We start from the raw sequence: 24,964 nt of genomic DNA on the forward strand, positions 1-24,964 counted from the left end.
CAAAGAGGAGTGTTATGAAATGTTCTCATTCCTTACCCAGCGCTGACATTTTTGCATTTTTAACTATGCAAATACTTGATCTTTGACGAAGAAACAGATGTGCCGCCTAAATGGCAATCCAAATACGGGTGGTGGCACAGACATGTTCGTAGGGGAGATTGCCGGTCGGTAGGGTGGCTGTACCAATACAAAGCCACATTATTAGGCTACACATGTTTACTGCTGTTCATGGATTGTTGGTTCGGATCAAGCTTTTTCTCCGTACAGATAAAATCCTAAATGACAGCACTTGAGTTAATCAATAGGGCATTTCAATTATGGGATCTGAGCAGCTAAGATCAGGTCTTGACAAAATCTCTGCAGAATCTGAATGGACATGTAATTCACCATCACATAGCACTCATATCCCATAGTACCACAATAAACATACATTTATGGACAATGAAAACTCACCATATGGTGCCAGGTGACAATTCAATTCTGTGCCCAAAGTAATGCCACCATACAGTGCCAAATAACAGCAAAATGCATTATCCTACATATATTGGTATGTGATGCCTGTCACGCTGCAGCACTGCAGGTAAATGCAAACTCCACTAGATGGCAGCAGAGTGGAGAGAGGGCTGAAATTCTGCTCAGAGCAGAACTGCAGCGAGGCTACAACCAGGTGGCAGCAAAATAGTCAGACAAGCCGGGTCTATACCAGAGAGTAGCGTAGTACCAAGGGGAATCCCAAACACAAAGTCAGAGGAGCGCCAAAAGATCAGCATTGGTCCGTAGCAGAAGTACCAAAGGGAAAGGACAGAATCAGGTCAGAGCCAAAGCAGAGTCGAGTACCAGGGAATCCAAACACACAGGGACACACAGAGAGAAAAAGAGAGGAAAGAACAGACATGGGCAAAGACAGCTAATACGCAGCAGGACAAATCAGGGTTTCACCTGAGCCAGCTACACACGCCGTAGGCAGGAAATAAAACTGCACTGCGTGCAGGATGCAGCGCAGAGAAATATCAGACCCGACACTGGAAAGAGGCATAGAAAGTTAACCCCTGACATGACCAGACTGGGAAAGGAGGGACAAGACCCTAAACCCGGTCTGGATCATGACAATGACCAAGTATTTGAAATATACATAACCTCATTGGATTGTTCAATGATTATGTCAATGTGATATACTTTTAACTAAATATCTTAATTTTATCCTTAAAAGTTATGGAAACCTTTGCAATGGAATACAGTTTTCGGATTTTTCACTTACGGGAGCATCACTCCCAGTAATACGGTTTGGATTTGATGTCTCTATGTTTACGGAGTAATGCTATCTTTTTTAGCACATGTATCAATGCAGCTTCTATTTGACACTTAATTCCTCTTCATATTTACTCTTCCTTTTCTATAGCATGTTTTCCCTGCCCTCCCTGAGTCTCTACATGCTTTCTTCACATTTCTCACAGTGGAGATCTGTGTACAATCCCCTCTTGCTTCATGCAGTTATCTCTAACACTACCCTCATCTAGATAAAGGACTTATAGATGCTCCGAAGCTGCAAAACTGTTAACTATTTATAAAGTTGATTAACTTTGCAATTAGGATGCCCATGAACAATTGTACAAAATAGATCTGAACTTAAGGACCAAGGCTAGCAGCGAGGCAGTATTGGTTTAAAAGGCTGTACCCTTTGGAAAATTCCTTTTTTGCTAAAAGTATCAGTTGACCGTACAGTTGGGACCCCCAGTGACCAGCTATAATCTATGATTAAACATAGACGTGTTTATTTTCCCTGCAGCACCCCTACAGGGGAAATTAATTATTGCAGTGTTTATTAATGTCAATACACCATCTGTGTGATGTAGGAAAGCACACGTACTCCAGGGCGAGAGATGCTTTTGTAACTGTTCTCTGAGAGATGGGTATCACAAATGAGATTGGCTCAAAACTAACTCAGAATTGCCTAACAGGTTATATAAAAACTGTTTTTCTAAGCCAAAAAAAACACTTGAAAAGAATCTGAACACAAAATATATTACACATCCTAAGCTCTTTTCAATAAAGTTTTCCGACTCCGTTCTGGGCGACCACAGTGCTTTTTGGAGACAGTTTATTGTTTCTGCTGAAAGGATGCAAAGCCTCAGAAATTAGTCATTGGGCCAGATTACAGATATTCTCTGCAGCGATGAATATCACTTCCCTGTATATTTGTAGGGAGGATTCCAGGAGAAGGCTTTCTGTCCAAATATATAGTACTGACCAAAGAGTGGAGGAAAGATATCAACATTGGTTTAATTAGAATGGGTTGTACTTCCAGTATCGTGATAATATTGAGCTGCTATTGGATACTTATCCTTAAAGGGGGTGTCCTGTAATTTGATATAGATTATTATTTATTGCTATAGTGCCATTTATTCCTTGGTGATTTACATATGAAAGAGGTGTACATAATCTTAAATACTAGTCACGGGCTGGTACAGAAGGAGAGAGGACTCTGCCCGCGAGGGCTCACAATATACAAGGGATGGGTGAGGATGCGGTAGTGAGGGTAGAGCTGGTCGTGCAGCAATTTGGTGGAACAATGGTCACTGCAGGTTGTAGGCTTGCCAGAGGAGGTCGGTCTTCAGGTTGTTTTTGAAGGTTTCGATGGTAAGCGATAGTCTGATATGTTGGGGTAGAGAGTTCCAGAATTTGGGGGATGCACGGGACAAAATATTGTATGCGATTGTGGGAAGAGCAGATAAGACGGGAGTAGCGAAGGAGATCTTGTGAGGATCGGAGGTTGCGTGTAGGTAAGTACCGGGAGATGAGGTCAAAGATGTGCGGAGGACACAGGTTGTGGATGGCTTTGTATGTCATGGTTAGGGTTTTGAACTTGAGTCTCTGGGTAACTGGGAGCCAGTGAGGGATTGACAGAGGGGAGAGGCTGGGGAATAGCGGGAGGACAGGTGGATTTTTCAGGCAGCAGAGTTTAGGATAGATTTGAGGGGTGCGAGAGTGTTCGTGGGTAGGCCACAGAGCAGGAGGTTGCAGTGGTCAAGGTGGGAGATAACGAATGCATGGACTAGGGTTATTGAAGTTTCTTGATTAAGGAATGTGCGGATCCAGTAGATATTTTTAAGTTAGAGTCGGCAGGAAGTGGAAAGGGCTTGGTTATGTGGTTTAAAGGAAAGATTACAGTCCAGCTTACAGGACTGGGGAGAGTGAGCAGCCATTTGCTGTAATGGATAGGTTCGTTGGGGCGGTCGTGTGAGATGGGGGAAAGATGATGAATTCTGTTTTGTTCATGTTAAGTTTTAGAAATCTAGAGATCTGTGTGTCATCAGCATCGAGGTGATACTGAAAGCCGTGAGATTCTATGAGCTGTCCCAGGCCCAAGGTGTAAATGGAGAAGAGCAGGGGCCCTAGGACTGAACCTTGTGGGACTCCGACAGATAGGGGGCGAGGTGAGGAGGTGGTGTGTGAGTGGGAGACGCTGAATATCCGGTCTGTAAGGTATGACGAGATCTAGGATAGGGCCAAGTATGTGATGCCAAGGGATGAGAGGGTCTGTAATAATAGGGAAGAGTCCACTGTGTCGAGGACAGGTCGAGGAGGAGGAGGACAGAGTAGTGATGCTTGTATTTGGAGGTTAGTAGGTCATCGGTGACTTTAGTTAGGGCAGTTTCAGAGGAATCGTGCGGTCAGAAGCCAGATTGTAAGTGGTCAGAGAGGGAACAAGAGGAAAAGTGAGAGAACAGCTTGAGACAGACGTGTTCTTCCAGTAGTTTTGAGACATAGGGGAGAAGTGATATGGGGCGATAGCTAGACACAGAGGAGGGGTCAAGACAGGGCTTTTTGAGGATGGGTTTGATTGACGCATGTTTGAAGCATGAGGGAAAATACCAGTTGTTAGTGATAAGTTGAAGAGATGGGTTATGGTTGGGATGAAGACTGTGGTGATGTTTGGGATGAGTCGGGATGCATATAGATGGCCAATCCTTAGGATAAGTCATCAATATAAAATTGCTAGGGAGCCAACACCTGGCTATGCTTCTATTGCGCGACATTCACTGAGCTGCAATACCTGAGAATGGCCACTACACATTGTATGGCGCTGTGGTTTTTTCCATGAACTGATTACTTTCATATGCTGCAGTTTGTGGATGGAGGGGATGGATGGGCTGAGTATCGGACCCCCAATAATCTGATATTGATGATTTATCCAAAGTTCTGGATAATTGCTTTAAATCTTATTTTCTTCCTTCTCCATAGCATTTTGTTAATCCAGAACATTTACTACACTGACATCTATTGGATTCAGCACGTTGGTGATGTATTATATCAATTTTATTGCAACAAATGGCCATTGAGTGCCTGTCGTGTATGGCTCTTGTGGATGGGCACAACCTATTAGATCTGCCACTCAGGAAAAAAAAAGGTGTCAGGCAGCCACATAACAATAACTATACAGCGGTAATGAGAACGGCGGTGAATATTGACAGGAGTAGCGAGGGCTCAGACGTAACGGGCAGATTGTAATTGAGTCTCGGTCAGAGCTCTGCTGATGACCTGACACTGTTAATTCATCTGTCTTCTCCCAGGAAACAAGAGAGGTTTTCACTGAACGGTTAAGAGCCAAAAGTACAATAAGGACACTGGTGTCTATGAGGGTCCAAAGGTTTATGATAACACTGAGACTCTCGCAAAAAAGAGAAGAAAAAATAATCCACATGTAGATGATTAAAATTGTAATGATAGTGTCATGTGTATTACTGCCATAAAGTGCACATAAAACTGTGCCGCACTCAACCTGTACCTAAAGAGAACAACCACACAAAGCGTGGAGAGTTATGCAACAGTGTCAACACAATATCTCCCTACAGTGTCTAATTACATTCACATTCTGTACCCAAACAAGTTCTCAAAAGAATGTAACATCCACTGTCCTAAATATATTGCTATATAGTGTCAAAAATCGATAGACACACCATCAGAGTGCAAAAGTAACGCCGTCACATAAGAGACTTAAACAAGAAAGCAACAACCTAAATAATACCACTTTATTGTGCCCAAGTAATACTACCACACAAAACTGTAAATAATACTACTGTATTAGGAACTAACTGCCGTAAAAGACATAGACAATACTGCCATAACCTGAATGGTACCAATATGTGGTGACCATATAATACTGTTAAAAAAAATACATAATACCATTGTAATGCTGCTGGAGTGCAGTATAGCGCAACCTCCACCAAGGGATGCTGGTGAGGGAAGAGAGGCTGAACACACATAGGGCAGCACCACTGAGCAGCAGCACAGGCCAGCACAGTGGTCAGATGAGACGAGTCAGAAACAGTCAGGACAAGAAGTACCAGAGGTCACAGAAATACATGTGGTCAAATACAAGCGAAAAGTCAGAGCCAGACGGGAGTAGAGATAACCGAGACAAAAGACAGTTAAACAGGTCAGAAGACAAGTTGGGTCACATGCCAAGAAGTCCAAGCACAGGGAGCGAACACTAAGGGTACCGTCACACATTGAAATTTCCATCGCTACGACGTTACGATTCGTGACGTTCTAGCGATATCGTTACGATATCGCAGTGTCTGACACGCAGCAGCGATCAGGGATCCTGCTGAGAATCGTACGTCGTAGCAGATCGTATGGAACTTTCTTTCGTCGCTTGATCACCCGCTGACATCGCTGGATCGTTGTGTGTGACAGCGATCCAGCGATGTCTTCGCTTGTAACCAGGGTAAACATCGGGTAACTAAGCGCAGGGCCGCGCTTAGTAACCCGATGTTTACCCTGGTTACAAGCGTAAACGTAAAAAAACAAACCGTACATGCTCACCCGTCGGTGTCCTTCAGGTCCCTTGCCGTCTGCTTCCTGCTCTGAGTGCCGGCCGGAAAGTGAGAGCAGATCACAGCGGTGCTGCGATCTGCTCTCACTGTACGGCCGGCACTCAGAGCAGGAAGCAGACGGCAAGGGACCTGAAGGACACCGACGGGTGAGTATGTACTGTTTGTTTTTTTACATTTACGCTGGTAACCAGGGTAAACATCGGGTTACTAAGCGCGGCCCTGCGCTTAGTTACCCGATGTTTACCCTGGTTACCTGGGGACTTCGGCATCGCTCCAGCGCCGTGATTGCAACGTGTGACCGCAGTCTACGACGCTGGAGCGATGATTATACGACGCTGCGACGTCACGAATCGTGCCGTCGTAGCGACGAAAATTTCAATGTGTGACGGTACCCTAAGACAAGCGGAGTGGCAGGAAAGGGAAGTCATGGGAGCAGAGTTCCACCTCACACTCAGTCTGGCCATCCACCACATCAGGTGATGGGTGCGAGGGAGACGTACCTGAGGAAGACACTGACAGCTTCAGAAGCACCTTATGGAACACATTGGGGATCCGCAATGATGAAGGCAGGTGCAGGCAAAAGACCACAGGATTAACCACCTCTAAAATTTCGTAAGGACCAATAAGCTTGGGACCCAACTAATCAGAAGGTATCCTCAACCTTATGTCCTTGGTGGATAACCATACCTTATCCCCCACCTAGAAAGCCGGCCCCACCAAAACGTCATTTATCCAATGTTCCTCTGAACCTCCCTCCAGACCTCCCCCAACCACTGAAAGGCTGCATCAGCCCCTGGACACCCCGAATCCAGCCTGGAAAACTCACCAAAGTGAGGGTGAAACCCATAGTTGCAAAAGAATGGGAAAGTACCAGTGGACTGATTGACATGATTATTGAAAGCGAATTCTGCCATGGGTACCAAAGAGCACCAATCATCCTGTCTAGTTGTGGCAAGACACCGCAATATCTGTTCCAAAGACTGATTGGTCTTTTCAGTCTGACCGTTGGTCTCGGGATGATTAGCCGACAAAAAGGCCAGACTAATACCCAGCCATTTACAAAAAGCCTTCCAGAATTTCGACACAAATTGCACCCCTCTATCAGACACCACACTGACAGGCACACCATGCAATCAGACCATGATACAGTCTCAGCATTAGGAAGACCCGCCAATGGAACAAAATGATCCTGTTTACTGAACTATCAACAACTATCCAGATCACGGTTTTGCCATTAGAGGGAGGGAGATTGGTGATAAAATCCATAGACAGATGAGTTCACGGTCCTTCTGGAATTGGCAGTGGCACCAATTCCCCGGCTGGGAGGTTATGGGAGGCTTTAGCGCAGGCACAAGTTTCACAGCAGGACATAAACCCAGTAATGTCAGAAGCCAACAAGGGCCACCAAAACAGCCAAGTGATGGCTTTACGCGTGGCCGAGATTCCAGGATGCCCACTCAGAACTGAGTCATGGAACTCCCAAAGCACCCTTAACCGATACTGGACATGCACGAAGAACTTATTATTAGGTATGGACGGAGGAGCAAGAGATTGGGCATCTGAATCTCCCGCTCCAATGCAGAGGAAACCGGAGCCACCACCACTCTGTGCTGAAGAATGGAGGAAGGAGGTTCAGGAGGTGATATTGGATCTAGGCTGCGAGATAAGGCATCATCCTTCACATTCTTGGACCCCGGCCTGAAGTGATTGAAAACTGAAATTGGAAAAAAAAAAGTGACCACCTCGCCTGTCTCGGGGTTAAACATTTGGCGAACTCGATGTAAGACAGGTTCTTGTGATCCGTCATGACAGTGCTACGATGGACAGCCCCCTCCAAAAAATGCCTCCATTCTTCAAACGCCAATTTAATGGCCACTAACTCCCATTTACCCACATCATAATTCCTTTCAGCAGAGGAAATTTTTTTAAAAAGAAGGCACAGGGTCTTAATTTAGTTAACGTGTAGGGCCCTTGGGACCACACTGCCCCCACTCCCACCTCTAAGGCGTCCACCTCCATGATAAACGGTTTAGACAAATCAGGTTGAACCAGCACAGGGGTGGACATAAAACCTTTTTTTTAAAGAAGGAAATGTAGCCACAGCTGGAGCTGACCAGTTTTTGAGATCAGTCCCCTTACGAGTTAAATCAGCGATGGCTTTGACCACCTGGGAAAACCCCTTGATGAATTTTCTATAGTAATTAGCGAAACCCTTAAAATGCTGAAGACCCTTGAGATCTCTAGGTTGCACCCAATTCACAATAGCCTGTACCTTTCTAGGGTCTATACGAAACCCCTCAGCAGACAAAAAGACCCTTAGAAAGGACAATTCTTGAGCAAAAAAATAACACTTCTTCAGTTTAGCAAAGAGTGAGTGCTCCCTGAGCATCTGGAGGACCACACGGAGGTGACCCATGTGATTCTGTTTATCAGAAGAATATATGAGGATATCATCCAGATAAACTACCAAGAAGCACCCAATAAAATTTGAGAAAACATGATTATTGAAATTCTGGAATACTGCTGGCATATTAGTCAGGCCAAAGGGCATAACCAAATTCTCAAACAAACCATCAGAGGTGAGAAATGCAGTTTTCCACTCATCCCCCTCCTGCATACAAATGAGATTATATGCTCCGCTGAGGTCCAACTTAGAGAACCACCTGGCCCCCGACAGTTGGTTGGACAAATCAGGTATAAGTGGGAGAGGATAAGTGTTCCTTACAGTGATTTTGTTCAGTTATAAAAAATTGAGGCATGGGCATAAACCACCATGCTTTTTCTTAGCAAAAATGAGCCCTGCCGCCATGGGAGCAACAGATGGCCGAATGTGCCCTTTACGAAGGCTATCAGACTTATACTCCTTCATAGCATAGGGCCAGAGAGATTGTACAGATGGGCTTTTGGGCAATTTGGTACCAGGAGCAAGATCGATCGAATGGGTGGTGTGGTGGAAGAACCTCAGCCTCCTTTTCGGAGAACACATCATCAAAGTCCTTCAGGTACTCTGGAACCCCAACACCAGTCCTGCAGGCAGATTGTACAGAACAAAACATGAAATACGTTCCTGGTGCAAGGAACCCACTTTAAGGAGAAAATTCTCTGAGACAAATTTGATGACATTGTTTGGCAGTGGTGTTTTGTCAATGGCAACAATATGAATAAGAGTCTCAAGCCTACCTGTCCCTAACTTACACTTGGTAACCAAGATGGAATTAATAAAGTTCATGGATGACCCGCAGTCCATGCAAGCAAAAGTGGGCATGAAGCAACTCCCACAACTAAGTTCCACTTCCAACAATACGTTTGAAAATGAGAATAAAGTTACCCAAGAGTTTGAGTGACCTCCACGACAATTACCCAGATTCAGCCGCTTGCTAGTCGATGGGCAGGAGGAACAGTCCTTTTTCCAATGTCTGGGATCTCCGCAGTAAAAACACAGCTTTCCTTCACATCGCCATCTCCCCTCCTTCTCCTTGAGGTTGGTGGCCCCCACCTCCATAGGTTCAGACGGTGGCAAAACAACAGGATTAGCAGAGAGTAACAGAACCTCATGCTGTGTAACACCTCTCTCTTGCAGCCTCCGATCCATATGGATAGCCTGAGTCATAACCTCCTCCAATGTGCTGGGTGGTGGATGGAGAGCCAGAGAGTCCTTCAGGTGATCCGACAGTCCTCTCCTGAAATGACATCTCAGCGCAGAGTCATCCCAGGACACCTCAGTGGACCATCGATGGAACTCGGAGCTGTACCACTTGGCTGAGCGCTTTCCCTGAACCAGACCCATGATAGTGTCCTCTGCCACTCTGATCTGTTCAGGCTCATCATAGATAAGTCCTAGAGCCTCAAAGAACCTATCCACCAACATCCGTTCAGGGGAAGTTGAGGGCAGTGAGAAAGCCCAAGATTGGAGACCCTTCCTGAGCAAGGACATAATAAACCCCACCCGCTGAGTTCCATTCCCAGATGATCGAGGTCTAAGAGAACACAATAATTTACAACTAACTGAACGTACAAAATGTATCTTTCTCGCCAGAAAAGGTGTCAGGAAGCTTAACAAAGGTTCGGGAGAGTGCAAAGCAACATCTACTGAATCACCAGGTCGATTAACAGCATCAGGAGTGGTTCCCTGCATGGTCTTAACAGTCTCCATCAACTTTTTTTGTGAGTATGGGACGTGGCCAGGACCCGATGTTCCACTGATAAATCCCGCTTCATCTGTGTCAAACTGGACACCTGATCCGCCAAGTTACAAAGCGGATCCATGACCAGAGAAAAAAAAAATACAAAATCCCCTTTAAATGTATTGGTCAGTAATAATGTAATGCTGTTGCACTGCAGTATAGCACAACCTCCACCTGAGGATGCTGGTGAGGGAAGAGAGGCTGCACACACAACGTAGCACCACTGAGCAGCAGCACAAGTGCCACCAATTAGCGAGAGAGTGGTCAGACGAGCCGAGTCAGAAACAGTCAGGACAAGAAGTACCAGAGGTCACAGCAATACTCGTGGCCAAATAAAAGCGAGAAGTCAGAGCCAGACGGGAGCAGAGGTAACCGAGATGTGACACAGTAAAACAGGTCGGAAGACAAGCCGGGTCACATACTAAGAGGTCAAGCACAGGGAGTGAACACTAAGACAAGCGGGGTGGCAGGAAAGGGAAGTCATGGGAGCAAAGTAAATGGGCAGAAGACAAAGCACGATATCAAGGGGTCAGCTGCTCTAGCCTGGGAGCCCCACAGAACTCAAAACGAGGTAGAGAAGGTTAACCCCTGCATGAACAGACCGAGGGAGAAAAGACACAAACCTGGCCTGGATCATGACAACCACTATACAGAGCAATAAGTGCTATACAATACATAGACAATACTGCCATAATCTGAAAGATACTAATATATGGTGCCCAAATAATACTGCTAATGAAAACAATACATAATACCACTGTACAGAGCAATAACTGCTGTGAAAGACAAAGACAATACTGCCATAACCTGAATGATACCAATACATGGTGCCCAAGTAATACTGCTACTGCAAACGGTAAATAATTCCACCATACCGAGTGATAACTGGAGAGATCAAACTGGAGGAAAGAGAGTGAAGGAGAGAACAGAGCAGAAGGGAGGACAGAGCGCAGAGTAGGACAAAGTAAAGGGGAGGAGAGAGCTGAGGAAAGCAGAGGAGAGTGGAGTAGAGTGCAGAAGAGGAGATATCAGAGGGGGAAGAGGGTAGAAGAGGGAAGGAAAGCAAAAGGGATTGCAGAGCAGAATGGAGGACAGAGCGGAGAGAACAGAGCAAAAGGGAGAACCAAGTAGAGAGTGGAAGAAAGGACAGAGCAGAGGGAAGGTGAGATCGGAGAGGAAGACAGTGCGGAGGGGAGAAGAGAGTGGCAGAGAGAAGAGGAAGGAGATGACAGAGCAGAGAAGAGGAAAAGGGGACAGGACAAAAAGGATAAAGGGAACAGAGTGGAGAGTGGAGGAGAGGATAGACCAGAGGGGGAGTGAACAGAAAGGAAGACCCAGCAGAAGGTAGTAGAGGATGGAGGGGAGAAGAGAGAGAAGAGTAGTGAGCAGAGTGTAAGAGAGAGAGAAGCGGAGGAAAGGATGGAAGAGAGGAAAGTGTGAAGGAGGAAAGAGAACGGAGGAGAGAAGACAGTGGAGAGATATGAGGAGAGGACAGCAGAATGGAGGAGAGAGCATAGGGAAAGACAGAGTGCAGGGGAGGAGAGAGTTGAGGGCAGGAGAAAACATAGGAGAGGAGAAATCTGTGGAAGAAGGAGAGTGGATGGGAGGAGAGAGTTGAAGGGAGGAGAGAATAGATTGGAGAACAGAGCAAAGGGTATGACAAAACAGAAGGAAGGACAGAGCTAAAGGGAGGCTAGAGCAGAGGAGATATGGAAGAATGGACAGAGCAAATGGAAGAAGAGCATGGAGAGGAGGAGAGAGTAAAGACAAGAGAATAGGGCAGAGGGAGGGAGGAAGTGGAGAGAAAGACAGTGCATAAGGGAGAAGAGAATGGCAGGGAAAAAGGCAGAATGGAGGAGAATGGGGAGAGCATGAAAGGGTGAAAAGAAAGAGAGCAGAGGATAATGGAGGAGAAAGGAGATAGCGAAGGGGAGTGGACTATGGACTGAAGAAGAGAGCATAGGGAAAGACATAGAAAAAGGGAAGGGTAAGAAAAGTAGAGAGCGTAAAATATAAGAGAGCAGAGGGAAGGCGAGATCAGAAAGGAGAAGAAAGCAGAGTGGAGAAAAGAGTGAGGACAGAGCTTGTCTATGGAACCTGTGTGACTCTGTGAATAAATGATTGTTACAGTTTCTAAAAAGCCAATAAAATTACCAGGGCCCTGAAAGAAAAGGAAAACGACTTCAAACGACAAAGCAAAATTTTCACTTTTGACTAGTGTTGAGCGATACCATCCGATACTTGAAAGTATCGGTATCGGATAGTATCGGCCGATACCCGAAAAGTATCGGATATCGCCGATACCGATACCCGATACCAATACAAGTCAATGGGACACCAAGTATCGGAAGGTATCCTGATGGTTCCCAGGGTCTGAAAGAGAGGAAACTCCCCTTCAGGCCCTGGGATCCATATTAATGTGTAAAATAAAGAATAAAAATAAAAAATATTGATATACTCACCCTCTGACGCGCCCTGGTTGTAACCGCCAGCCTCCGTTCATAAGAATGAGCGCTTGAAAGTCCTTAGATGACGTCGCGGCCTGTGATTGGTTGCGGAGCGGTCACGTGACCGCAACGCGACCAATCACAAGCCGTGACGTCATCTAAGGACTTTCAAGCGCTCATTCTTATGAACGGAGGCTGGCGGTTACATCGGTAAGGTCCAGGCTGCATCGGAGAGGTGAGTATATCAATATTTTTTATTTTTATTCGTTATTTTACACATTAATATCGATCCCGATACCGATTCCCGATATCACAAAAGTATCGGATCTCGGTATCGGAATTCCGATACAGCAAATATCGGCCGATACCCGATACTTGCGGTATCGGAATGCTCAACACTACTTTTGACATATATGAACGTCAAAATTTCCTGAAAAGCCTAAATCAAAACTTTTACAAAAAAATGGTAGAAAAATTTTCACAAGTATAATAAAGACGTCTATACTGTATAAGTGTAGATAGTATAAATCCAATAGTTTGGGGAGCTCACCAAATGTCCATATGATGAAAAGAACATTTTTGACTGTTCTGATCTAATTATAAATATTATTATTATTATTATTATTATTATTATTATTATTGCGCCATTTATTCCATGGCGCTTTACATGTGAGGAGGGGTGTACATAATAAAAACAAATACAATAATCTTAAACAATACAAGTCACGACTGGTACAGGAGAAGAGAGGACCCTGCCCGCGAAGGCTCACAATCTACAAGGGATGGGTGAGGATACAGTAGGTGAGGGTAGAGCTGGTCATGCAGCAGTTTGGTGGATCGGTGGTTACTGCAGGTTGTAGGTTTGTCGGAAGAGGTAGGTCTTCAGGTTTTTTTTGAAGGTTTCGATGGTAGGCGAGAGTATGATATGTTGTGGTAGAGAGTTCCAGATTAGGGGTGATGCGTGAGAGAAATCTTGTATTTGATTGTGGGAAGAGGAGATAAGAGTGGAGTTAAGAAAGATCTTGTGAGGATTGGAGGTTGCATGCAGGTAAGTACCGGGAGACGAGGTCACAGATGTATGGAGGAGACAGGTTGTGGATGGCTTTGTATGTCATGGTTAGGGTTTTGAACTGGAGTTGTTGGGTAATGAGGAGCCAGTGCAGGGATTGACAGAGGGGAGAGGCCAGGGAATAGCGGGGGGACAGGTGCATTAGTCGGGCAGCAGTGTTTAGAATAGATTGGAGGGGTGCAAGAGTGTTAGAGGGGAGGCCACAGAGCAGGAGGTTACAGTAGTCAAGGTGGGAGATGATGAGGGCATGGACTAGGGTTATTGCAGATTCTTGGTTGAGGAATGTACGGATCCGTGAAATATTTTTGAGCTGAAGTCAGCAGGAAGTGGAAAGAGCTTGGATATGTGGTTTGAAAGAGAGATCAGTGTCAAGGATAACCCCGAGGCAGCGAGCTTGTGGGACTGGGGAGAATGGGCAGCCGTTTACTGTAATGGATAGGTCTGTTGGGGGTGGTCACGTGAGATGGGGAAAAGATGATGAATTATGTTTTGTCTGTATTAAGTTTTAGAAATCTAGCTGAGAAGAAGGATAAAATAGTGGACAGATATTGAGGAATTCTGGTTAGTAGGGTGGTGATATCTGGTCCATAGATGCAGATCTGTGTGTCACCAGCATAGAGGTGATACTGAAAGCCGTGAGATTCGATGAGCTGTCGAAGGCCAAAGATGTAAATGGAGAAGAGCATGGGCCCTAGGACTGAACCTTGCGGGACTCCGACAGATAGGGGGCTCGGTGAGGAGGTGGTGTGCAAGTGGGAGATGCTGAATGTCTGGTCTGTTAGGTATGACGAGATCCAGGTCAGGGCCAAGTCTGTGATGCCAAGAGATGAGAGGGTCTGTAATAGTATGGAATGGTCCACTGTGTCAAAGGCAGAGGACAGGACCAGGAAGAGGATGATAGAGTATTGTCACTTGCTCTTGGTGGTTAATAGGTCATTCGTGACCTTAGTTAGGGCAGTTTCAGTGGAGTGGTGTGACCGGAAGCCAGATTGTAAGCGGTTGAAGAGGGAGCAAGAAGAGAGGTGGGAGGACAGTTCAAGATGGACATTTTGTTCCAGTAGTTTTGAGTCATAGGGGAGAAGTGATATAGGGCGATAGCTCGAAACAGAGGATGGCTCAAGAGAGGGTTTTTTGAGGATAGGTGTCATACAGGCATGTTTAAAGCTTGAAGGGAAAACACCAGTACTTAATGATAGGTTGAAGAGATGGGTTAAGGTTGGGATGAAGACTATGGTGAGGTTTTGGATGAAGTGGGATGTTATCGGGTCAAGTGCACAGGTGGTGAGATGCGATCTTGAGAGTAGGGTGGAGAGTCGATCTTTTGTAATGGTGGAGAAGTTGGTTTTGGAGGAGGAGAGCTGGGCAGTTCAGAGGAAGGGCTCTGGGGCTTGTCGACCACAACTGTCTCTGATGTTATTAATCTTCTGCCAGAAAAATGAGACAAAGTCTTCAGCTGAGATGATTGGGGAGGGAGGAGGTGCTGGGGGACGGAGGAGATATTTGAAGGTGTTGAATAACTGTTTAGGGTTGTGAGACAGGGAGGATATGAGAGATGAGAAGTAGGTTTGTTTAGCTGTGGCGAGTGTGGCCTTGAAAGTAGTGAGGGACTGTTTGAATGCGATGAAGTGCTCATTTGAGTGGGATCTTTTGCAGCACAGCAGCCCTGGAAGCTCGCCTCATTTCTTTGGTCAGATTGGTGTGCCAGGGTTGTCTGTTGATTTTATGAGCTTTGGTATGTGTGAGAGAGGCAACCAATTCCAAAGCTACAGCTATTGTGGTGTTATAAAGAGCAGCAGCAGCATCCGCATTGTGTAGGGACTTATGTCTGAAAGAGGGAGGAGGGATTCAGAGAGTGAGTGTAGATCGAAGTGTTTAAGATTTCTGCGAGAGTGTGCAAGTTTGTGAGGTGGGGATTGTAGACAAGGAGAGGAGAGGGAAGAGAATGTAAGTAGGTTGTGGTCAGAAAATGGGATAGGTGAGTTAGAGAGGTTGGATAGGGAGCAGAGGTGGGTGAAGATGAGGTCCAGTGAGTGACCATCTTTGTGAGTGGCTACAGAAGACCATTGAGTGAGGACGAAGGAGGAAGTGAGAGATAGAAGTTTTGTGACAGCTGAGAGGGAAGTGTCAATGGGGATGTTGAAGTCACACAAGATGATAGTTGGGATGTCAGCGGAGAGGAAATGAAGTAGCCAGTTGGTGAAGTGGTAAAAGAAGGTGGTGGCTGGCCCTGGGGGGTGGTAAATGACAGCCAGTTGGAGGGGGAGTAGATGCGCACAGAGTGCACCTCAAAGGAAGGGAGGGTAACAGAGGGTGGCAGTGGAATTGCAATGCAGGAGCAGTTATCTGACAGGAGAAAACCAACTCCTCCTCCATGCTTGCTACTGGGGCGGGGTGTGCGAGAAGGGTGGAAGCCACCACACGAAAGTGCAGCAGGAGAGGCTGGGCTGACTTACACCCCAGAGCTGCACTCACTATTCTGCTGGTGCAGTCACTGTGTACATACATTACAGTATTGATCCTGGGATACATCCTGTATTATACCCAAGAGCTGCACTCACTATTCTGCTGATGCAGTCACTGTGTACATACATTACATTACTAAACCTTTACTAATCCTGAGTTACATCCTGTATTATACTCCAGAGCTGCACTCACTATTCTGCTGGTGCAGTCACTGTGTACATACATTACATTACTGATCCTGAGATACATCCTGTATTATACCCCAGAGCTGCACTCACTAGTCTGCTGGTGCAGTCACTGTGTACATACATTACATTACTGATCCTGAGTTACATCCTGTATTATACCCCAGAGCTGCACTCACTATTCTGCTGGTGCAGTCACTATGTACATACATTACATTACTGATCCTGAGTTAAATCCTGTATTATACACCAGAGCTGCACTCACTATTTATTCTGATGGTGCAGTCACTGTGTACATACATTACATTACTGATCCTGAGTTATATCCTGTATTATACCCCAGAGCTGCACTCACTATTCTGCTGGTGCAGTCACTGTGTACATAACATTACATTACTGATCCTGAGTTACATCCTGTATTATACCCCAGAGCTGCACTCGCAATTCTGCTGGTGCAGTCACTGTGTACATACATTACATTACTGATCCTGAGTTACATCCTGTATTATACCCCAGAGCTGCACTCACTATTCTGCTGGTGCAGTCACTGTGTATATACATTACATTACTGATCCTGAGTTATCTCCTGTATTATACCCCAGAGCTGCACTCACTATTCTGCTGGTGCAGTCACTGTGTACATACATTACATTACTGATCCTGAGTTACATCCTGTATTATACACCAGAACTGCACTCACTATTTATTCTGATGGTGCAGTCACTGTGTACATACATTACATTACTGATCCTGAGTTATTTCCTGTATTATACCCCAGAGCTGCACTCACTATTCTGCTGGTGCAGTCACTGTGTACATACATTACATTACTGATCCTGAGTTACATCCTGTATTATACTCCAGAGCTGCACTCACTATTCTGCTGGTGCAGTCACTGTGTACATATATTACATTACTGATCCTGAGTTACATCTTGTATTATACTCCAGAGCTGCACTCACTATTCTGCTGGTGCAGTCACTGTGTACATACATTACATTACTGATCCTGAGTTACATCCTGTATTATACTCCAGAGCTGCACTCACTATTCTGCTGGTGCAGTCACTGTGTACATACATTACATTACTGATCCTGAGTTACATCCTGTATTATACCCCAGAGCTGCACTCACTATTCTGCTGGTGCAGTCACCGTGTACACACATCACATTACTGATCCTGAGTTACATCCTGTATTATACTCCAGAGCTGCACTCACTATTCTGCTGGTGCAGTCACTGTGTACATACATTACATTACTGATCCTGAGTTACATCCTGTATTATACCCCAGAGCTGCACTCACTATTCTGCTGGTGCAGTCACTGTGTACATACATTACATTACTGATCCTGAGTTACATCCTGTATTATACCCCAGAGCTGCACTCACTATTCTGTTGGTGCAGTCACCGTTTACACACATCACATTACTGATCCTGAGTTACATCCTGTATTATACCCCAGAGCTGCACTCACTATTCTGCTGGTGCAGTCACTGTGTACATACATTACATTACTGATCCTGAGTTACATCCTGTATTATACCCCAGAGCTGCACTCACTATTCTGCTGGTGCAGTCACTGTGTATATACATTACTGATCCTGAATTACATCCTGTATTATACCCCAGAGCTGCACTCACTATTCTGCTGGTGCAGTCACTGTGTACATACATTACATTACTGATCCTGAGTTATATCCTGTATTATACCCCAGAGCTGCACTCACTATTCTGCTGGTGCAGTCACTGTGTACATACATTACATTACTGATCCTGAGTTACATCCTGTTTATGCTTCAGACGCCTTCATGATATCATAAGATACTTACAATTTTCAGGTGTGTCAGCAGCCTCATGACGTCGGCCATGTCTGCCAATATGAGTAGGCGGGTGACAGCAGAAAGTAGCGCTCGGGCCGCCCTCACCATGGTGCCTCGCTTTACCGACGAGCAAGGATCATCTGCAAACTCTGATGAGGCAATCCGCATTGTGTCTCCTGTAATCAGAGAGAAAAATACAGTGGGGAACAATAAAGTCAGCTCTGCTACACTGTCAGGAATGAAAATATCAGCTCTGCTACACAGTTGTGAATGACGTCAGCTCTACTATGTGATGGCAAATGACTGAACAACAATGTCGGCTCTTCTGTGCATTGATAAATGACAACGTCGACTCTGCTATGTGGTGGTGAACGATGTCAGCTCTGCTACACGGTACTGAACGAGGTTGAGCAACAATGTTAACTCTGCTACGCGGTGATGAACAACAAAGTCAGCTCTGTTATGTGGTGGTGATCGACAAGGTCAGCTTTTCTACGAGATGAACAACTGCGGCGCCCCAGGGTCCTGGTCGTCGCAGTGGCATTGCTTTCCTCTCGGGGAGAGTGATATTAAATTTGGAGGCAAAGAAAGATAACTGCATCCAGGTATCACAAACATGCAACCCATTTCACACTCCAGACCACCAGGGGGAGCTCCTGTTTATTATGTCACTCCCCACATAGGTAAAACTGGTCGCCTGTAGGGAAAGTTAGTTGGTTGCTGGCTGAGCTCAGCTCAGTTAGTTGGTCCCTGACAGGGGTGGGATCCTGCCAGCGAACGAAGGAGAAAGGACACGGAGCTGTGTATGCCCTCAGAGCTGCTGCTCCCAGAAAGAGACATCGAAGGCAGGATTGTATTGCAGCGAGCCTGTAAGGAGAGGAAGCAAAAGGAGAGGATACCAGAAGGGGACCAGCCCTGCACAGGACGCCTCCTTCTGAGGCGCAGGATCCCGGTAGCCGGAACACCGAGGGAGTAAGGACCTTAATGCCTTGCTCCAGAGACCGGCAGGACAGCTAATTTCATGTTACCTGTCTGCCCTACACCCAGGAGGCACGGTGACACCCCTTAGAGGCTGGGGCATGATAGAGTCCCTATAAACTGCCTCAAGCCACCAGTCATACGGGTTTGTCCTATGCTATCCGGGGGACAGAGAAAGACAGAATATCTACAACAGTTGTGAGGACCTTATGAGAAGCTCAGCAGTAAGAGACTACAACACCACGGCCTAGAGGAAGGCTTTTATTTCCACCAGGACAAGGGGACTCTGGACTTGCCTCCAAACCGGCCGGACTCTGCCTGCCCTGTGATCTGGTGCTCTGGACTGTGGATGCTGAAGCCTTCTGTAAAGGTAAAGAGACTGCAACCTTGTGTCCTCGTTCTTCACTGCGCCTCACTCCATCCACCATCTACACACCGGGAGCCCTGGGGACATACTTCACCTGTGGGAAGGTATACCATCTAGCTGCCATAACATCACCCCAGCGGACCCCTTAAAGCAGCGTCGGTCACCCTGACCGAATACCACAGGTGGCGTCACGAACACAAACTCTATCCTTTTAAAGACCTTTCCCTTTTACACGGACGTCCAAGGGCCATGGACCGGGTCAGCCACCGTGACATCCCCCTGTGAACCAAAGGACCCGCTATCGAGTACCCCATAGCCCCATGGGGGCGCTCCACAACGTCAACTTTCTTACGCGGTGGTGAATGGCAACTTTTGTTCTGCTACATGGTTGGGAAGGACACCATCAGCTCTGCTATGTGGTGGTAAATGACAGAGTCAACTTTGCTATGCAGTGATTAATGACAACATCAGCTCTGCTACATCTGTATGTGATACATTGTAGCCCATGCCATCTTTTGCATTAGTTGAGTGTCATGCAGCTGCCGCCATTCCGGTGTCATAACCTGATGGTGTGTAACAGCTGCGGTGTCAGAGAGACTGATAGGAGCAGAGCCACTGATAGAACCAGAGCCACTGACGGGACCAGAGTGACTGACGGGACGAGAACGACTGAAGGGACCAGAGCGACTGATGGGAGCAGAGCCATTAATGAAACCAGAGCCACTGATGGGACCAGAGCCACTGATTGGACCAGAGCCACTGACGGGACCAGAGCCACTGATGGGACCAGAGCCATTGATGGGACCAGAGCCACTGACGGGACCAGAGCCACTGATGGGACCAGAGCCACTGACGGGACCAGAGCCACTGATGGGACCAGAGCCACTGACAGGAGCAGAGCCACTGATGGGACCAGAGCCACTGATGGGACCAGAGCCACTGATGGGAGCAGAGCGGGCGAGGAGAAAAATGATACATTAATTGTAAAGAGGATATAATATATCCTCAGCTAATGTATCTAAGCATGTTGCGTGTTGTACTGTCCAGTGTATCTAAGCCTAATGTGTGTGGTAATGTCTGTTATACATAAGCCTGCAGTGTGTGGCACTGTCCAATGTATTTAAGCCTGATGTGTCTCTCCATTGTATCTAAGCCTGCAGTATGTATGTGCTACTGTCCAGCGTATCTAAGCCTGCAGTATGTGGTACTGTCCAGTGTATCTAAGCCTTGTTAGTGTGGTACATCTAGTAAATTTAAGTCAATAATGTGTGTATCTAAGCCAAACACATGCAATTCAGTCTTATGCATCTAAGCCTGCTATTTGTGGCACTGTCCACTGTATCTAAGTCTGCAGTGAGTGGTACAGTCCAGTGTATCTAAGCCTGCAGTTAGTGGTACAGTCCAGTGTATCTAAGCCTGCAGTTAGTGGTACAGTCCAGAGTATCTAAGCCTGCAGTGAGTGGTACTGCCCAGAGTATCTAAGCCTGCAGTATGTGGCATTGTCCAGTGTATCTAAGCCTGCAGTATGTGGTACTGTCCAGCATATCTAAGCCTTGTTAGTGTGGTACAACTAGTAGTAAATTTAAGTCAATAACGTGTTAGGATTATAAAACTGTTAACACGTGTGATACTATTCAGTGTATCTAAGCCAGACACGTGCAATTCAGTCTTATGTATCTAAGCCTGCTACGTGTAAAAATAGTTACTGTATCTAAGGATATAATGTATGAGCCGCTGGTGACGAGCAGATGCGATACTTTCTTGTGTCCACACTGGGAATTCACTACATTATGGAAACATGTGAGCAAGATCCTCCATTTTCTGTAATTTACAATAGCACCACTAGATGGCAAAATGTCGACACATATAGGATAAGCATCCCCCATCATACCTGACTATACCAGTACTAGATGGTGGCCCGATTCTAAGGCATCGGGTATTCTAGAATATGCATGTCCACGTAGTGTATTGCCCAGCCACGTAGTATATTGCCCAGTCACGTAGCATATTGCCCAGTGACGTAGTATATTGCCCATCCACGTAGTATATTGCCCAGTCACGTAGTATATTGCCCAGTCACGTAGTATATTGCCCAGCCACGTAGTATATTGCCCAGCCACATAGCCACGTACGTAGTATATTGCCCAGCCAAGTAGTATATTGCCCAGCCACATAGTATATTGCCCAGTCATGTAGTATATTGCCCAGCCACATAGTATATTGCCCAGCCACGTAGTATATTGCCCAGCCACGTAGTATATTGCCCAGTCATGTAGTATATTGCCCAGCCACATAGTATATTGCCCAGCCACGTAGTATATTGCCCAGCCACGTAGTATATTGCCCAGTCATGTAGTATATTGCCCAGCCACATAGTATATTGCCCAGCCACATAGCCACGTAGTATATTGCCCAGCCACGTAGTATATTGCCCAGCCACGTGGTATATTGCCCAGCCACGTAGTATATTGCCCAGTCACGTAGTATATTGCCCAGTCACGTAGTATATTGCCCAGCCACGTACGTAGTATATTGCCCAGTCACGTAGTATATTGCCCAGCCACGTAGTATATTGCCCAGTCACGTAGTATATTGCCCAGCCACGTACGTAGTATATTGCCCAGCCACGTAGTATATTGCCCAGCCACGTAGTATATTGCCCAGTCACGTAGTATATTGCCCAGCCACGTAGTATATTGCCCAGTCACGTAGTATATTGCCCAGCCACGTACGTAGTATATTGCCCTTCCACGTAGTATATTGCCCAGTCACGTAGTATATTGCCCAGCCACGTACGTAGTATATTGCCCTTCCACGTAGTATATTGCCCAGCCACATAGTATATTGCCCAGCCACGTAGTATATTGCCCTTCCACGTAGTATATTGCCCAGCCACGTAGTATATTGCCCAGCCATGTACGTAGTATATTGCCCAGCCACGTAGTATATTGCACAGCGACGGAGTATACAGCACAGAGCCACGTAGTATACAGACTTAAAATAAAAAATAAACATATGCTCACCCTCCGAAGGCCCGTTGAAGTCCTGGCCCTGTGTGCGGTGCACGCGGCAGCTTCCGGTCCCAGGGTTGGTATGAGCGCAGGACCTGTGATGACGTCGCGGTCACATGACCGTGACGTCATGGAAGGTCCTTCTCGCATACCATCCTTGGCACTGGAACCTGCCGCTTGCATGGAGCGGTCACTGGAGCGTCGTGAGGAGCGGGAAAGGCGGTGAAAGGTGAGTATATAATGATTTTTTATTTTTTTTATTATTTTTAACATTAGATCTTTTTACTATTGATGCTGCATAGGCAAAACACAGGGTTAATAGCGGCGGTAACGGAGTGAGTTACCCGCGGCATAACACGGTCCGTTACCGCTGGCATTAACCCTGTGTGAGCGGTGACTGGAGGGGAGTATGGAGCGGGCGCCGGGCACTGACTTCAGGGGGGTAGGGAGGGACTAATCGGACTGTGGCCATCGCTGATCGGTCGCGGCAGCCATGACAGGCAGCTGGCGAGACCAATCAGCGACTTGGATTCCTTGACAGACAGAGGCCGCGACCAATGAATATCCGTGACAGACAGAAAGAAAGAAAGACAGAAGGACAGACGGAAGTGACCCTTAGACAATTATGTAGTAGATGATAACAGAGACAGCTCCTAAGCTCCCTCTAGTGGAAGCTAAAGGAAGTCAGATATTGATCAGTTAACTCATAGATTTGTAAGGGATTTTTCAGAGCTTTGTATCAGTAAAATGGAACTTTGCTGTAAAATATTTTTTAAGAAATGATTTTGTCTGATAAAATCCATCTTGTTTAAGGATGGACATTGCCTTTAAGTAACTCATCTCATATTTCACAGTGATGTTTTGTATTCAATGCTGGTTAGTGTCAAGTCTAATTTTATGAGATCTTCATGTTTTGACTTCATGGGAGAGAAATAAACAATTTTTTGAATTATTACAACTCGAAGGCCGTGGGGCAATGCAGAGAAACAGTCTTTAAAAAAATAAATAAATACATTTTCTAGACCATATAATTAAATTAAAATTTCCAGACCATATAATTAAATCTGCAATTCCCGTGAAAATCCAACAACATAAAATGACACCTGTGGAAATTTTGATTGACAGGGAGGCTAATAAGTTGTGTTGCTCTGGCGGCTTCGATGAGGCAGCGGAAAGATTTGCATCTTTTTTTTTTGCCTGTGCTACATGGGTAATGTAATATCATCTGTTCCGGCAATACCGGCAAATGTACTTATAAAACGTTATTCCCTTCTCTGACATTTCCTGTAGATCCATAGTATATGTCATTAATGCATGAGAGATATTGGAATTGAACCTACATCGAAAATTGGGGTTTCCTGACCTCTTTCCCGCAACCACAGATTTACTGTAGAAGCATATGAATGCAGTAATATAATATCCAATGGAAAAGATGGGTTACAACTGTGCTCACTCTCAGAAATCCCAGCTTTCCAAAAGTTCTGCGGTCAGCAGCACAATTAGTCATAACATCCAATTCTGGCTGTGTATAGCCTCCACTAGGGGGAGCTGATGAGCTTACTGCACATTGACCAAGGTGATAAAATAGTAGGCTCCTAAGCGCCCTCTAGTGGCAGCCAAATATTTAAAGTTTAACTCGATAGACTTTAAGGCCTTAATAAAACATCCCCAACAGGGTCTTAGAGGCCAAATTGGTCTTCTTATGTGACAAGGATCCAGGCCCTGAGTCCAACTGCAACCCCAATACCCATTATAGTTACTCCCATGTCTGCAGCAGCATCAGATGAGTGTCCAAATACTAACACAGCAGTGCGAAACACCTGTTTTTCCAAAGGAAACACCACTGCAATACAGCTTTTCTACTACCCAAAACACAAAAGAGGAGGAGTGTGATCCACAGCTACTGTGCTATAAGAAACGAGGAGCCAAGTTTATTAAAGATGAGGAGAGAAACAGGAGGCATGTGAAACAATTCTGGGGGAGGGGTAATTAATCTGTTGTCCTAGAGAGATCCAGGGCGATAAACGTCCAGTAATTAATGACCGATAATGCACGAAAAAAAAACCAAAACTAAAATAATAACCTTTGTTAGAATCCCCAAAAACAATATAAACCTGTAATTAACTCATAAAAGAAATACTATACTACAAATAAAATACAAAAAACTAAATGCGTAAACCATTGTATTAATTACAATTAATTAGAAATACGAAAAATTCGATAAAAACACCTAAAAAAAACATTTAAACCTAAAAAAAAATGAATAAATATATTACATCAGTAATATAGAAATAAAAGAAAGGGAGAGGATTTTAAAGTCCGTGCGCAAACAATCAAATATAATAGTAACAAGGGAGCCTTAACCATAATTATAATTATAATTAAATGACTATCAAATCATGCAATGGCCGCTCAATGAATCTCTGACCAACCTAAGATAATAAATAATTAAGTATTAAGTAATTACTATCAAAAATGACCCTTCAACCAGAGCCTCAAAATAAAGTGCAGTAGTGCATCAGCGCCAATACGCACCAGCACACTCCGTCATGAAAGCGCCATTTAATGGACCACACTGCCCTGTACCCCTATACTTCAT

General features: G+C 45.5%; 1 protein-coding gene across 1 annotated transcript in view; it reads right to left on the reverse strand.

Moving 5' to 3' along the window:
• Positions 1–24,964, reverse strand: part of LOC143793021 (catenin alpha-2-like) — a 1,735,283-nt gene that overhangs the window by 1,194,278 nt on the left and 516,041 nt on the right. Inside the window, exon 4 of the mRNA XM_077279584.1 lies at positions 18,019–18,185. Within this exon, the coding sequence (XP_077135699.1) occupies positions 18,019–18,185 (167 nt within the window). The remainder of the gene's footprint in view (positions 1–18,018; positions 18,186–24,964) is intronic.

This window comes from Ranitomeya variabilis, chromosome 1 (assembly GCF_051348905.1).
Source record: "Ranitomeya variabilis isolate aRanVar5 chromosome 1, aRanVar5.hap1, whole genome shotgun sequence".
In the NCBI taxonomy this organism is placed as follows: domain Eukaryota; kingdom Metazoa; phylum Chordata; class Amphibia; order Anura; family Dendrobatidae; genus Ranitomeya; species Ranitomeya variabilis.